The 14,860-nt window shown below is 50.5% G+C and overlaps 5 protein-coding genes across 5 annotated transcripts; 4 read left to right on the top strand and 1 right to left on the bottom strand.

Annotated features, from left to right (window-relative positions):
• Positions 1 to 70: 70 nt before the first annotated feature.
• On the top strand, positions 71 to 1,193 carry C7974DRAFT_404462 (uncharacterized protein). The gene is made up of 5 exons (XM_046142943.1): positions 71 to 186; positions 261 to 428; positions 490 to 593; positions 647 to 796; positions 969 to 1,193. The coding sequence occupies exons 1-5, from the start codon at positions 114 to 116 to the stop codon at positions 1,113 to 1,115; spliced, it is 642 nt and encodes a 213-aa protein (XP_045992157.1). The 5' UTR covers positions 71 to 113; the 3' UTR covers positions 1,116 to 1,193.
• On the bottom strand, positions 1,170 to 1,783 carry C7974DRAFT_368165 (uncharacterized protein). Its single transcript, XM_046139886.1, has 2 exons — positions 1,491 to 1,783; positions 1,170 to 1,442 (listed from the first exon to the last, which is right to left on the bottom strand). Exons 1-2 carry the CDS (start codon positions 1,775 to 1,777, stop codon positions 1,316 to 1,318), a joined length of 414 nt encoding a protein of 137 aa, XP_045992156.1. The 5' UTR covers positions 1,778 to 1,783; the 3' UTR covers positions 1,170 to 1,315.
• Positions 1,784 to 2,108: 325 nt separating this feature from the next.
• C7974DRAFT_321649 (uncharacterized protein) lies at positions 2,109 to 3,432 on the top strand (the record flags this gene model as incomplete). Its single annotated transcript, XM_046138813.1, has 4 exons — positions 2,109 to 2,261; positions 2,311 to 2,430; positions 2,481 to 2,816; positions 2,869 to 3,432. The coding sequence occupies 4 exons, from the start codon at positions 2,109 to 2,111 to the stop codon at positions 3,430 to 3,432; spliced, it is 1,173 nt and encodes a 390-aa protein (XP_045992155.1).
• A 1,559-nt stretch (positions 3,433 to 4,991) lies between these two features.
• Positions 4,992 to 6,787, top strand: C7974DRAFT_70261 (uncharacterized protein). Its single transcript, XM_046147112.1, has 3 exons — positions 4,992 to 5,953; positions 6,005 to 6,478; positions 6,529 to 6,787. Exons 1-3 carry the CDS (start codon positions 5,149 to 5,151, stop codon positions 6,693 to 6,695), a joined length of 1,446 nt encoding a protein of 481 aa, XP_045992154.1. The 5' UTR covers positions 4,992 to 5,148; the 3' UTR covers positions 6,696 to 6,787.
• A 2,348-nt stretch (positions 6,788 to 9,135) lies between these two features.
• Positions 9,136 to 12,757, top strand: C7974DRAFT_70254 (Hamartin protein-domain-containing protein). The gene is made up of 4 exons (XM_046147111.1): positions 9,136 to 9,266; positions 9,351 to 9,906; positions 9,954 to 12,438; positions 12,488 to 12,757. The coding sequence occupies exons 1-4, from the start codon at positions 9,256 to 9,258 to the stop codon at positions 12,586 to 12,588; spliced, it is 3,153 nt and encodes a 1,050-aa protein (XP_045992153.1). The 5' UTR covers positions 9,136 to 9,255; the 3' UTR covers positions 12,589 to 12,757.
• The last annotated feature ends 2,103 nt before the right edge of the window (positions 12,758 to 14,860 follow it).

Below are 14,860 nucleotides of genomic sequence, written 5' to 3'. Positions count from 1 at the left end.
GGTTTGCCCCGCCAACCGCACTAGCACGTGTTCTACAATTTCACTCCCTGACCTGTAAGATCGCTTGAATCGATGCCTCTCCTGGACGCGCACTTTCAACGTATATTGTCAAGATGGTCTACTACTTCACTTCGAATACAGTCACCCCTTCGGCGTTCATCTATGTTGGCAAGGATAAGGTAGAAAGTTTGTTCTCCGCAATGCGCTAAATTCGAGCAAAGTGGCGTATCGAACGCATTTAATGCTGACGCATTCTGTAGACGAAGAGCTCATCAAGCATGGCTGGGAGGAAGATGTCTGGTTCCACGTCGACAATCTTTCCTCGGCACATATCTACGTCCGCTTACCTGATGGCGAGAGCTGGGAGAAGATCAGCGAGCCGTTGTTGACCGATTGCGCGCAGTTGACCAAAGCAAATAGTATTGAGGGTGAGCACTATCTGAGCACTCATACACCAAATTGGGAAGATTAATGGTTGATATTTCGCAGGCAACAAGAAGGATAACATTACGGTCATCTACACGCCATGGTCAAATTTGAAGAAAGACGGGAGCATGGCTGTGGGCCAGGTTGGCTTTAAGGACAACAAGAAGGTAAGTGGTTCTTGCTATTCATGTCTAATTTTTCCTGACGACTATGTCTGTAGGTCAAGCGTATACATGTCGTGACCCGTGAGAACCCCATCGTCAACCGCCTCAACAAGACAAAGGTTGAGAAGTATCCTGATCTCAGGGAGGAAAAGGAGGCCCGTCTACGAGAACTTAGAAAAAAGGACCAGGGCGCTCGTGATGCAAGAGTAAGTGCGACTTTTTTTTCCTGCGCAACCTTTCTGGCATGCTCCTTCAATATTCACCAGTGTGTCTACGCACCTGGCGATAGAGGCACCATTTCTGTCGGCTCGCACAATGCCACGTTCACTTCGTATCACCAATGCTCTTCTGAACGGCTTCATCTGACACTGGCTGCAGCGAAAGGAGGAGGCCCGCGTGGCCAAGGAACGGAAGGAGCTCGCGTGGCGGAGGGATCATGCGTACGACGACATGATGTCAGAGGACAACATTGCTATGTCGAGTAACCAGGACCGCGATGAGGACTTTCTGGACGACTTCATGTAGTTGAAGTTACCATTCGTCTCATTGTCCTTTTCGTAGGGGTATACGGTGGGCGGGTGTTCAGCAGCGGCTTCGGTTGTTCAGCAGCGGCTTCGGTTGTTCAGCAGCGGCTTCGGTTGTTCAGCAGCGGCTTCGGTTGTTCAGCAGCGGCTTCGGTTGTTCAGCAGCGGCTTCGGTTGTTCAGCAGCGGCTTCGGTGGTAGTTCAGATACCGGGAGGGTCTCGAGAGGTCATCGATGGGATACAGGTCCCCATGCTTTCATTCAACATGCGAATATTATGATTGAGGGTATCGTAGGCAGTCGTGCGGATCTCGAGATGGTCCCGAAAGCTATTCCGTCAGTACTTGCAAAGTCAAAACAGCGTCAACGCTACTCACCGAGATTTGGTCTTTCCTCTTGTGCGACCACCTCTATCCTGTTGCCACCATACGTACATGAGATTCTTTATGATCTTGTGCTCCAGCCCATTTTGTTTCGCGGCGTATCGCAGGAACTCGACAGTATTCGCGATCTTTTGCTCGTCATAGTCGGCAACAGCCCCTTTCCGAAAGGCTGCGCGGACTCGGTCAAGCAACGTGAACCGCGCAGGTCTGGAAAACTGTATCGCTCTCAAGCTATTGCGCAGAATATGTCGATAGGCGTGGACGATGGCTGTGTTCGGCATGGTGGGTGATGCTATCATGGTTGCATTGCGCTCGAGCATCGATTGGCTGGTGACGGCTTAGTCATAGCTGCGGCGTGCCGCCACTACCGCCTCGAGACAGCGGCAACCTTCCACTTCCGAACTCATCGTCACGCTCACCCCGCCTGCTCTTCTCTGCAACCGGGGCGTGTAGCACTTTGTAGACTCGTCTGAACTACTACAGTCTCTCTGTAGACACTGCGCCGTGCTAACTACTGACCACTGTAGCGCAGCCTCATTGAATATAGACGCCGTCTTTTCTTCTATCGTCCTATCTCAGTGCGGTCTATGGCCATCGCCGCAAACTGTGATCATGGCCAGAATTCATCATGCACGCCCGCAACATCAGCAGGGCGTCAGTCGTGTAATGGCGATTGAGAAGACGCGTGCCGCTGTCAAGAAGAAGAAACCGTATAAGATTGTCCTCGAAGCAGTTACTCAAGAGAAGAAGAAGCTACACTCTATTGTCCGTCACCTCCAGGAATGTCGCGCGTTTGCAACTAACTTCAATCCAGCTCACCTATGCCTCCAACGCTCCTCAAGGGTTTGGCTTCGTTCCAGCTGGGCACCCAGAGATTACTGAGTGGTGCAAGGAGCAGTGTCGCCAACGGAATCTCGATGTGCACGTTGTTTCGGTCAGTGGCGGTCGGCCTCCACAAAATCATCGTGACTGACAGCACTATAGGCTAAGCCGAAGAACAAGACTCACGCAGACCCCGAAAAGCTCTCGCATCACGTTCATCGAATCGGACATCACTTCCCTGTAGAAATTATCAAGCTGGCTTGCAGCAAGTTCGGGTACGAATATGACGAAGAGTCTGGTCTGCGTAAGACCAAGGTCAGTGACAGAGAAAACTGGATACAACAGCAGGTCGAGAGCTACTCGACCAGGCAGGCACTGCATGGCCGTCCAACATCCAAGGAGGGTACGAAGGACCACATTAGCGGTGCCGTGCGTGAAATGTTCCCCAAGATTCCCGAAGCAGATCTGTCGTCCATCGTCAATCATGCCTTCGAAGAGGTATAGTTTTCACTTGAGTCTGGTGGGTTACGTCGATACTTACACTCGACAGGGCACAAACCGAGTAGGTAACGCAAAGGAACTCCCTCTGGCTCGCCGAGTTCAATTAGCTGTTGTTGCACACATTCGTCACACGTACACAGATTATGACAAGATGCTCAAGACTGGCTCGTGGATGGAAGCTCGACAAAAGGTTGAACATGTCTCTCTTGCCAAGCTCAAGGAGTGGAGAGATGAGACTGGTGAACAGAGTAACGAGATCGAGGACACTTTCCGCGAGGTGATCGTCCTCGACGACGATGAAGACCAGACCAGTGATGGCGGTAACACGCCTGATGAGCGCGAGCAGAGCATGGAGATAGTTTCCAACCGAGTATATGCTCAGGATATCCAGATCGATCGATATCCGCAATACTCACACGCCACTGATCATGAGCGAAGGCGAGGACATGGAAGGACAATATTTGTACAACCGTATCCTCCTCCCCCCGCACCTCAAGGGCCTCCAGCGCCGCCGTACCGCGCTCCAGTAACGCATTCCGCGAGAGCACATGGGGAGTCGGCTCGACACAAGTCGTTCTATACTGCCCACAGTAGGCCTCCAATTGATCCGTAAGTTCAAGTACCTCATGCTAAGAGTAAATCCTCATGTTCATAGGCCACCGAGAACAGCGGCAGTTCAACCTGATTCGAGAAGAGCGCCCAACTACATGCGCGACTCTAATGGCCAACTATACGAAGTGAGTTTTCAGCAGACCCGCTACCGAAGCTCGACACATCTTTCAGCAATCACCTCCTTTTCATGTGCTAATTACCGTAGCTGTTACCTATCGATGACCATCCTCCCCGGGTAGAGTATGAACAACCCTACCGCGCAGCAGCACCTCGTCCTGTACAAGAGGGCTATGCCCACTCCTCACATCGTGTTAATGCACAGCCCAGCAGGGCCCTACCACCTAGACGCACCTCCGAACACGACACTGTCTTGCCGTCTGTTGAGCGCGAAACTGCTGATTTAGCCTCTCCTCCACGGACAAGCAACGACCATCGCTCTGTTTCTGACCGACATGATATGCCAAGGGGACATGATGATATGCAACCGTCCAAACGGAAGACACATCCTTCGGCCTCACAGCCCACGAATATGCATCCCCAGCATTTTGCCAAACGGTGCAAGCAGTCTCAACATGAACATAACGTCTATCCAGGACCAAGCCCGAGTCAGGCCGAAATGTATCCGCATCCGCTAGAGTATTCGCCAATGGAGACGCGCGCCAGACACAGAGCGCATCCGTCACGGGAAATAATTGATCTAACTTCTAGTCCGCGTCGGCCACCTTTCGGCAAGGCTGGTGATCTGTTCAATGCCTCACAGGGCTACCCAGCTGCCGGTGTGAGCAACTATGCCTACGCTCCTGAAGTAAGACGTCGTTCACCTGTGAGGATCAATTATCATGAGCAAACTACTGAAGCGCGAGCCAACGCTTACATTCCTGAACATGACAGAATGTATCAGAGACCCCCTCCGCCAGCACATGAATATGTTCCCTTGAGGAGATGATCACTGTCTGCATTCACGGCATCAAAGTTTTGGATTATCCTAAGGCGCAAACTCTTGATCGGCTGCATACTGCCCAGGCCAGTACGCGCGATTACGGAGGTTCTTTCGGCGTTTCTCTCTTGCAAACGATACCCTTTTCCTTTCGGCTCCTGTTGCATTTCCGGTATCCAAGCCTTTCTTCACCAGGCATCTTGTGGGTTGCTTGGTCTTTTCCGATCATCTGAGCGTTAGCAATCTCACGTCACTTGACTACATGCTGCATGTTACCCTGCGAGCTCTCGGCGTTAGAAGCTATGGACTGCGTCTGCTGTTGAGCATAGAACTTGTACATCCTCGTGGGTTTGGGAAGGTAGAGCAGGTTGTCTACTAAGGATGTCTGTAGAATCAAGGATGGTGGATATATGTCAGCTCTATCCCATTGGTGTAAACTGCTGGATGCACTCACATGTTCCTGCATAGCAACAGAGACTTCCAAGATTACCACATCGAACCCAATACCCTCCCACTCGCCCACAAGGCTGCATGTAGCGCGGCGACTTGCGCATCTGCCGCGGAGTGTCTTGGCGCTAAAATGTTTAGTAGACTGTTAAGTGACCTCATTACTTTGACTACGTCATAATGTCTACATGTCAAATCAAATTGACACTTTCGACGTGACTAGCATTGGGATTTTATTAGTATGCAGTCCCCAAGTATCTCCGGGCTCGAGAAATTTTATCGTTTTGCAAACGCCCTTTGGTCCGACCGAAATATTCTAACAACGAAAGTACGATGCTATTCAGGTCACGCAAAAAGGCCAGCTGGGTACCTGACGTTGGAGGTCCAGCAGCAGATGGCAAACCCTTTGAGTCGAATCCTACACCTGTTGGTTTCTGGCACCCCTCTTTACAAAAGGTACGGCGTCGTGTTTTCCGAGAATGGGCCATCACTACCGCTTTCCTGATGGCCTTCATTCTTGCGGTGCTTTCGATATACTGGGGTGTCTTTTTCCAAGTCGAGAATCGACTAAGCCATCTGCTTGTCTATGTTGTTGATATGGATGGCGCTGCACCTTACGACAACACTGGCAATGCACCATTCGTTGGACCGACTATTACACAGCTGGTGCAAGAACAGTTGTCTTCTGGCACGCCAACACTAGGATGGGGCATCCGGAGTGGCTCGGACTTCAATAACGACGTGTTGGAAGTGCGTCAGGCGGTGTACAATTGGGATGCTTGGGCCGCGATCATTATCAACCCCAATGCTTCAGCATTGTTGTTTCAAGCCATTGCTACCGGGAACTCCTCATACGATCCTCTCGGTGCCTGTCAGCTGGTCTACCAGGACTCCAGAGATGACACGAACTGGTACGATTTCATGCTACCTCTTATCAGCCAGTTCATGACACAGGCCACGAGCCAGGTCGGTCAACAGTGGGCGCGGATGGCACTCCAGAATGCGAGCGATCCTGCAACGCTAGCGAACATCCAAGCGGCGCCACAAGCTATCAGTCCAGCAATTGGATTTTCCGAATTCAACCTTCGACCATTTTACCCATACACTAGTATCCCGGCTGTATCTATTGGTCTCATTTGTAAGTCACGATCTCAACACGCAAGAAAAGAATTATCTGACTCCTACCAAGATTTGATTATTATCTCTTTCTTCAGTTTCTCCTTCTACCTCCCCATCCATATGACATACATAAACCCGAAAGGTCATCCTCCTCTGAAGTTCTGGCAACTTATCCTGTGGCGCTGGTTTGCGACCATGAGCGCTTACTTCATGCTCTCACTGGCCTACTCCTTCGTCTCCATGGCCTTCCAAATCAACTTCACACACACAAACCCCATCACGTCCGAAACACAAGTGACGGACGTCGCATACGGTAACCCCGTTGGGTACGGTCACGGTACGTTCCTGGTGTACTGGATGCTGAACTTCTTCGGTATGATTGCGCTGGGCCTGGCTTGCGAGAACGTCGCTATGGTCGTGGGCATGCCTTGGATGGGGCTTTTCTTGATCTTCTGGGTCATCTCAAATGTGTCGACGTCGTTCTATGATATCGAGATTGCTCCTATGTTCTACCGCTGGGGATACGCTTGGCCACTCCACTCAAGTAAGTTTCCTTTTCGAGCGCAACAGTTGATCGTGCTAACGCAGCTTCAGTTGTCGAGGGCAGCCGGCAGATCTTGTTCGGGCTGCACTCCCGTATTGGACTGGATTTCGGTATCTTGATTGCATGGGGCGCGGTCAACACTACGTTCTTTCCTTTCTGTTGTTACTTCATGAGGTGGAAGAACAAGAAGGGCGTATCGGAGTACTGGGAGAGTTAAACCAAGAAAACGTGCGAGTCATAGACTAGGTCTGTTGCAACTGTTTGGCACAGAATATCATTGTAATCTTAATTATTCCGCGTCAAGAATTTCAAATGTCAAATAATCCATCGACGATAGCATAGCCTCTGCAAGTTTCTCTCGATTCGTCTAGTATCGTTGTGGAGAATAGTTCATGTTGTTATGATAATCTTGGGTAGATCATCAATTTACCTGAAACTTGAAGGGCGATCACTCACTTCTACCATGGTTCACGACGCCAGTCAGACAGCTTACCGACGTACACAACGTTCACACTCTGATAGCATTCCTTATCCGGCCTGTGACTCGCACATTCCACGCGTCCGCTTGCTCAAGGGGGAAATCGAGGCCTACAAGCAGATCCGAACAAGCCCAATTCGGGTCTCAACTCATCTGCCAAGCTCAATGCCGACGCACGCTCAGCTTGGACAAGCAATAGCGCATCCACGTGGGAGCATAAGGTCGGCGATGAGCACCCAGCCAAGCGGCTAGATCAGCAGACGCAGTCGACAGGGACTACCGGCACTGGCGGCAGTGAAGAGGTGAAAGGTGCAAAGAAAGGCCTAGGTGGGATTAGTTAAAGTGGAAAGAAGACTCAGGCTGGACAGTAGGGAAAAGGAGGATTACTAGCTTGATACATTAGTACCATCACTCCATAAAGTGACGTTTCGCTTGTGCTTCGAGGCATTAAGACGTTTGATATGGGGTCCTTGTTCATCAGCAATCCGGAGGGCGTTCTTGTCGCCATGCGAGCCGAGCATTTGTAGGTTTGAGGGCCAGGGCCCGGGCATCGAGTCAGTGCTGGCCCTGGCTTGGCCTCAGAGAGCCAATGGACCAATGGTTGAAGCGTAAGCTCTGTCCATAAGCTCGGCGTGGTCGACGTGTTAAGGAACAGAACTCCGGTAGGGGTTTTGCGGGCGCTATGTTCACGTGGCCAGGGAGTGGATGTTGGTCCATTATCCACCAGATAGTACTGTCTCCGATGATCGTCAGCCAGCATATTGGAGGCCTTACACAGCCTTATAGACGAAGAGCTCAATTGTTTGACAATGAAAAAGGTCACAATATTGTTATGGATCGTGATTACCTAACGCTGACCTTCTGTTTATTGCTAAAGCTTGAAGAGATTCTTCAGGCAGGCAAATCCTTTATCTGAATGTCACAAGAATTCTGTGGGAACATGCCGTACCGGGAACACGCGCATGCTGTTGGTGTGATTCCGAGGACAATCCCACAGTATGCGCGGCGGCGGTGGCTCAAAAGGGTCCAAGCTGTCGGTATGCCGTCTGATGGATCAGATAATGGGGCCCCTGGAATCAGCAACAGACAATCTATGTATGTTCGATAAGACGCCATAGCTGACCGGCTCAAGGTTGAAAGCGGGATAGATACACCGGTCGTGCTGTTATGGAAATTGGTACATCACTTCGTACATTCCTTCGTCAAGGATCCGTAAAGACGAAAGCATGTGAAGTACAGCATGCGGGGGGTAAGTACGTTGCTCGGTACGATAGGGGTCGTCTTGGGAGCGGCTAATCCCTACCTGGTGATCCTGGTATAGCACGGCCCTAGGAGGAAAGATAACGGCGTGGCTGACACGTAATTCCGGAGACTGATGGGAAACGTGGGTAACAGCCGTGATGAAGTCAATCCATCTTGATATCGACCTGCCGCTGTGAGTTGTCGGAGTGTTGCGATGCTTCTTACAGACAGCGGAAGGCTCCAGCTGCGCCGCCCGCAGGATGAGACCCTGGGGAGCGGCATGACTGCCGAGATAGCTCAGCATGTCTGTAGTAGGCAAGGTCCCGTCCTGCATGGCTTGCCCATACCAGCATCCAGAGGACGTTGATGGTTGCACTCGTGAAGGGAGCACGTTAGGCTTCCAAGGTTGTTTCTTGGATGCAGGAATGACCGAATCTAACATTCAGGTATTCAATGAAGTGCGACTATCGCAAACACATAGTTTTTGTCATTGGTTCATCATCGATATCGAAACGTCTGCGCGGCAAACGGCTCGAGGTGGGATGAGCGTCAGGGGTCGAGGCCAAAAGCAACGACCGTTTGGGCGGGCTCGTGCACTGGCCACCCTAGTGGGTCTTTCCGCCATGGCATGCAACCTCGGCGTCGATGTGCAGCGTCTTTGGACGTCGAAGCGCGTATTGGTCCCGGCAGAGTGAAACCTTTCTTACTTTTGATGTATTCCCCAGGATTATGAGTAGTAATTCTCAGCCATTCAAACAGTTTAATGCCATGTCAAAAGCACGATCAGGCCGCACTAAAGTAGACATGTCGAACTGATACCGACCGCACTTCTCCACGCTTCACCCCACGTCATACCACGATTTCCAGAGCTTGTGCTGCTAGCATATTAGAGCAAGCAGTTGGACCCGTCCAGTCTGGAGTTCGCATACCGAAGCCACAACTCCTCCAGTTCGCACTACCAGCACAGTTCGCGCATTGTTCAGCTCGCTCGTCTGACAGGTCGCCCATGCATACCACAACATAGGTTGGCTTTGCGCAGACGCACACACGCTAGGCCATGGCTCCAGGGTAAGCAGAGAGCTTTTACAGAGCGTCACGTAACACCAACGTGGCGCATGACCTGTCAGATGAAAAGGTCTAACCTCAACCTAGCTCTATGAAAGAAGCTCTTAAGGCTCTCGACAATGCCTTCGGCGCCCCGACCGTGCCGTCTCCTCTACCCGATGAGCTCTGTGCGACTATACAGAGCTTCCTCGACCGTTACGATAAGATCGACGAACACGACTCGCAACGCTTCCACGAAGACCTCCACGCACTGTACCAGCGGCATGTCGCGGAAGACTCGGCTAAACACGGCGCTTTTCTCTCTGCATTGCGACTTGTACGCCCGGCTCTGACGGGAGAGGCAAGACTGATAGTTTGGTGGAATCTGGTACTGAAACCTACGATTGATGGGATAGGGCACAAGCGGCTTGAGATCGAGGATGCGAGAGAGATTGTGCAGAGCATATTGGTGTACGACACTGAAGAGGATGAGACTGGAGAACAGGCACGTCTGTCGAAGCTGTTCACCAAGAAGATCCTGGATGCATACATTTCAAGAACAGACGTATCAGCGTCACCTGAGAATGTTGTGTCCCCGGAGAACGAGTTCATCGCGAATGAACTTGAGAGCGTACTCATCACGTTTGGAAGAAAAATGCCCAAGGTAGGCTCTTCCTGTACATCCTCTTGACAAACCACTGATCAGAGCAGCTACTTCTCTCTGCCCTTGATGAGCTCTTCGTACAGAAGCAGTATCGCATGCAAGCATTGGGTCTAATGAGCGCGTTCGTGCGCCTGCAGCCTCCACATCTTCACTTAGTCCTTGAGACCTCACTCTTGCAGCACTTGGAAAAGTGTCTCCTGATCGACACCTCCACCATCGTTATCGAACTTGCCTTGGTGGTATTGATCATGCTTCTACCGCATATCAGTGGCGCACTGACTTCTGACCACCACCTTCAGAAGCTGTTCCTGGTCTATACCAGAGTCCTCTGCTTCGACAAGCTGAGCAAGTCTGAAAACCAAAACACAGAGAGGGAGGACAATGAGAAGGATTATGAAGATAGCGACGAGGAAGATGAAGCGGACGTGGAGAGCGAACAAGCTTGGGAGCAGCTGCAGCCGGCGGAAGGTGAGGAAGGAGGCTCACCGACCCTGATGCACTACTTCACCTTCTTGTACGGATTGTTTCCCCTCAACTTCATGAGTTTCATCAGAAAGCCTAGGAAGTACCTGAAGTCGCTCAATTTCCCGGGTGCGCGAGATTTTGATCTCGACCAGGATCTCATTTATAGTCGAACCGAACCCTACCGGAATGTTCATCTAATGCACCCGAACATGTTCACGACGACTATCGAAGAAGAATTGAGCGAAAACAGATGGTTGAAGAGCGATCCGGCTGATGTTGTCACCGAATGTATGGACCTTTGTGTGGCGGTATCAGCAGCGTTGGAAGACCCTGGGCCACCTCCCACGACCGGGCTTCCGCCTGTACCACCTCTACCTGAAATCCCAGCAGAGTTCGCCCTTGATGAATCTGGTAATGACTCAAATGTGAGCTGGAGGAACACGCAATCTACGATGTTTGTCGCTCCCGGAGACGCAGCAGATGTACCGGAGACCGCCGAATTGCCATTGCGTTCAAAATCGATTGCTTCTGCAACATCTTTCAAATCAGCCTCACCCCTGCTGAAGACTCACGACGTAATGGACTCACCAACGTTACCACCTGCAAAGGAATCATTGAAACAGAATTTGCTGGGCGCGCCCTCGCTACGACGAGTAAATCCACAGCCAAGCATTGACAGCTTTGTGCGCTCCGCTGCCGGCACAATTTCCCCTCCGCATCCCCACAATGACTTCCACGCTCAAACGATGTCTTCCTTGCAGCGTGAAATTATGCTTCTCCGGAACGACCTAAACTTTGAACGTTACTTGAAGCTTCAGCACCTCTCCCACATTGGGCAGCTACAGCGGAAGCACATTCGAGAGGCAGCGGCAGAGGCCGATACTCAAAACCTGATCAACACAAACAAGACATTGAAGGCCAGGCTCACAAAGGCGAATGAGTTGTACGCTCAACTCAAGAAGGAGACCCTCACCAGTCGTAATCAGTCGAAGAAGTGGGAAAGCGACCTGAATGCAAAGGTTCGAGGGTACAGAGACAGCGAGAAGACATGGCATAGCGAAGAGGAGAGTTTGCGTTTTGACTTGCAGAGAACGCAGTCCGACTATGAGCATCTCCAAAAGGTCGTAGAGAAGGCCGAAGCCGAGCAGCTAAGGGCCGAACAACGCACGAGGGCCCTCGAGTACGAGCTCGAAGACTACAGCAACGTGCGCCATGAGCTTGAGACTGCCCAACAGAAAGTCATGGAGTACGAAGATCAAGCTCAAGATCTTCATTCCCTCATTCAAGAGCGAAATGATTTAAGCAACGAACTTGAGATTGCGCATATGCGTCTGAACAGCCGAGACTCCGAACGAGAGCACTCCATCGCAGCGTACGAACGGCGCATAATGACTTTAGAACAACGTTTGCAATCGACCGAGAGGTCAGCAGGCCCGCCTGGACAATTACCTGCTTCGGTACAACAGATGCTTGACTCGGGTCTCGCAGCAAGTCAAGCCAAACTGCAGACCCTCAAGAAGACGTACCAGAATCTTTCAGCACAGCATACGGAGCTACAGATGAAGTATCAGGATCTTGAGGCTGAACATCAAGCAGCATTGGGTCGTTTTGAAGTTCACGAGAGGACAGGGCACTTCGAGTACACACAGTCACAGTTGAGTCGTAACTCTAGCTTGCGCGAAGGAAGCCACTATAGTTCACGGGGTCTGCCTCCCTTGTCGACTGGACCTTCCATCGCCGAGGAGCGCGAGTATTTCTCCGATCTTCACTCTCCCAACTCCATGGGTAGCCCCAGCTCGACCATCTCACCAGCAGCACAACGACCAGTCCGTTTAGACTCTATGCCTCGCAATGGGAGCCAGCGAGCGCAGCGATCACCTCCAGGCCCATCAATGTATCCTGCCTTTGGTGGTGCTCTCCACCCAGACCTGTATGAGCCACAGGCGCTAGCTAGAAGTGGCGCTGCGGTGCAGTCAAGTGCGAAGAGCAGCTTCTCTGTCGACACGGATGGCAGTGGTGGCAAAGATAAGGTCGAGCCGAAGTCAGAAGTCCGTGTGTACGGGCGTGGTAAGTGATGTCTTTCCGTTTCAGAGTGACATAGGCTAAACTAAAACAGGCGGCGCCCAAAACATCGGCAAGAAAGTCAAGGAGAAAGAACAGAAGAAAGCTCCGTCAACGAAGACAGGCGGTTTCCGTGGTTTGAGGGGAATCATGTGAGGCACGAGCTACTTGCTTCTGCAGCCGCAAATGCTGCATGACGAGCGAGAAAATCGCAGACCGTGCTCTGCATTACTTTGAAACATCGTAGCACCTTCTGCCAACAGCCACGATACGCATATGAACATCATTGTCCCTGATCAGCGACGAAAAAAGACGGCAGCGACTGCCACTGCAATTGCTTTTGGAGCAGGGCGTCGAGTAGTAACGCTAGCATTAATACATAGTACATAATACCTCATACTTGACGAACTTTACAGGGCAGAGATGAAACGAAATCACAAAATCTCCGTTCTCGCTTTCTGAGGTCCACGGCCAAGATCTGAGCAGGGGATGAATGCATGTCTTTGTAAGTGTTAGGGGGCGAGAGACCAGCTGTGCGTGGGAAACCCACAACTTTGGTGCAGGCACATGCCAGCTATCCACAATGATTTTGGGGCATGTCTTTCTCTTTATTGTTTCTCAAAGTCAGCGGAGAGAATACCGTTTCCTGTGAGAAACAGGTAGCTATGGTCTCTCGAACTGCTAGAGCCTGCTCTCGTTCTGTAGTTAACAAGTCATTCAAAAAAATTCAGACCAATCCAGACATGAACGCGACGTCGAGGTCTATTTGTGGTTTATATTCAACTTCTTATCATAGCAGGGTTGTCACCTCGACAAAACAGAAGAGCTGGAGGAAAAAAACTCTTATGACTGCTTAGTTGTTTTTGGACACATGAATTCCGCATTTCGTTTTTTGGTAAAGCAAGGACATATTGAATTAACAAGATTTACGATGGTTTGGAAGGGAGGCTCTTGCCCCAGCTGCTTCTGCAGTCATACAATGTGTTCAGCCGCATTGGAATCGACAAGGTGTACTTCGAGTTCGGTTGACGATTTCGTCGATTCCGAAAGTTGAAGACGAGCTCTGTGCTCTGTGCATGTGAACTAGATAGGTAAACACTGTCGGTGCAATCCTGCTCGACACATGTGAATGTTTCATGAATGTGAATTTGAGAGCATGTTTGCGAAGATTTTGTAGTTTAGACTGATGTAGCAAACCTTTTTCTATGGAGTAGGCTTAGCATGACTGGGCATACCGTTGACTTTGAAGCATTCTCAAAGGAACGAGTACCACAGTTCGAGTTTCCAACGAGCAGAACCAAATCAATGGAGGAGGTTCTTGAGATATAGTAAGGCACTGGGACGCAGAGGATGATGCTGGGGTAACAGTACCACAGCGATGACAGGCAGAGCTGGCGTACGGTTGTAGTAAATCTAGTTTTGAATCGGATTCCACTCATAGTCCGTTTGTTGGATGCGTCACGCAAACGACAGCATCAATCAAACCGGTCTTGATTTCAGGCAGAGAAGGCAGACGGCTAGCCGAAGTTGAGAGTGTTTGGGGGGCAGACCGGATCATTGGCTATTATGTTGCATCGATCAAGAGCCGAAATCTTTGGTACAGAAAGATTCAAATTAGAGACTGTGATGTCAACGAGAGAGCCACAACGGTTCATCAAATGCGCTGCAATTTCCGGGACCATGTGCAGGCGGAGTTCGCTTTTATGTCATGGCTACAAACAGTTTGCTTTTCTCGACTTCGATGGCTGACTTTGTGATATTCTGGCCCATTCCGGTTTCCATTCAACAAAAATGATTGATTGTCAAGCTTAGGAGCATGTAACAGTATATGCGCGTTTTAGCGACCCATATATGGTCCCTCTGTGCTGTTTCAGAGACAGAGCAGGAGGAGACGTGAGTGATTGCCAATTGCCTTGTGGTAAAAATGTAAGGTAGGAAGAAAGCTCGAAGCAACAGAGGCCATGTACAACAGGTCTTCCGCTCTTTGGTTTTCTGCAAAGAGACAGATAATGGTGTAGGAAGAAGACATAGGAAGAGCAAGTATGTATTGTTGTGACCTTCGTGGTCATGCTATCGAGCATCATCACTTCATGGCAAGTCTGGTGTGTACTTTTGGGACAGGACGTTAGAGCTGTGGTTGATGGCTGTAGTGTAGGCTAGCGACATATGGCTGTGCTGTCGCACTTTCTTGCAGACCCATCAGTAACCATCTTGTGAAATCGACCATGTCGTGCATTTTCATGGGGTCTGGAGGTGCACGGAATGGAATGATGTTGGGAAGAATAATCGTCAACTGTTATGCTCTTTGTATTCGTTGTATCGTGGTCGCCCCTCAAAGTGGGTGGTCGATAATTCAGATGTGCTCGCTAAATCGCTACAAAAAACCAAACGCTTTGTTCCACCTGTATAAATTCAAGGCTGAGTTCAA

Source organism: Boeremia exigua (genome assembly GCF_020726555.1).
Source record: "Boeremia exigua strain MPI-SDFR-AT-0100 chromosome Unknown C7974scaffold_13, whole genome shotgun sequence".
Classification (NCBI taxonomy): domain Eukaryota; kingdom Fungi; phylum Ascomycota; class Dothideomycetes; order Pleosporales; family Didymellaceae; genus Boeremia; species Boeremia exigua.
Note: the sequence above shows the minus strand (reverse complement) of the source record. Positions and strands in the feature narration are given on the sequence as shown.

Bases quoted from the DNA above. Each gene is read 5' to 3' on its own strand.
- C7974DRAFT_404462 (XM_046142943.1), top strand. From the start codon at position 114: ATGGTCTACTACTTCACTTCGAATACAGTCACCCCTTCGGCGTTCATC. The intron at 429-489 runs GTGAGCACTATC...GATATTTCGCAG, and splicing joins CAAAGCAAATAGTATTGAGG to GCAACAAGAAGGATAACATT. The intron at 594-646 runs GTAAGTGGTTCT...CTATGTCTGTAG, and splicing joins GCTTTAAGGACAACAAGAAG to GTCAAGCGTATACATGTCGT.
- C7974DRAFT_368165 (XM_046139886.1), bottom strand. From the start codon at position 1,777: ATGCCGAACACAGCCATCGTCCACGCCTATCGACATATTCTGCGCAAT. The intron at 1,443-1,490 runs GTGAGTAGCGTT...CTGACGGAATAG, and splicing joins AGAGGAAAGACCAAATCTCG to CTTTCGGGACCATCTCGAGA.
- C7974DRAFT_70261 (XM_046147112.1), top strand. From the start codon at position 5,149: ATGCTATTCAGGTCACGCAAAAAGGCCAGCTGGGTACCTGACGTTGGA. The intron at 5,954-6,004 runs GTAAGTCACGAT...ACTCCTACCAAG, and splicing joins TGTATCTATTGGTCTCATTT to ATTTGATTATTATCTCTTTC. The intron at 6,479-6,528 runs GTAAGTTTCCTT...ACGCAGCTTCAG, and splicing joins CGCTTGGCCACTCCACTCAA to TTGTCGAGGGCAGCCGGCAG.
- C7974DRAFT_70254 (XM_046147111.1), top strand. The intron at 9,907-9,953 runs GTAGGCTCTTCC...TGATCAGAGCAG, and splicing joins TTGGAAGAAAAATGCCCAAG to CTACTTCTCTCTGCCCTTGA. The intron at 12,439-12,487 runs GTAAGTGATGTC...AAACTAAAACAG, and splicing joins AGTCCGTGTGTACGGGCGTG to GCGGCGCCCAAAACATCGGC.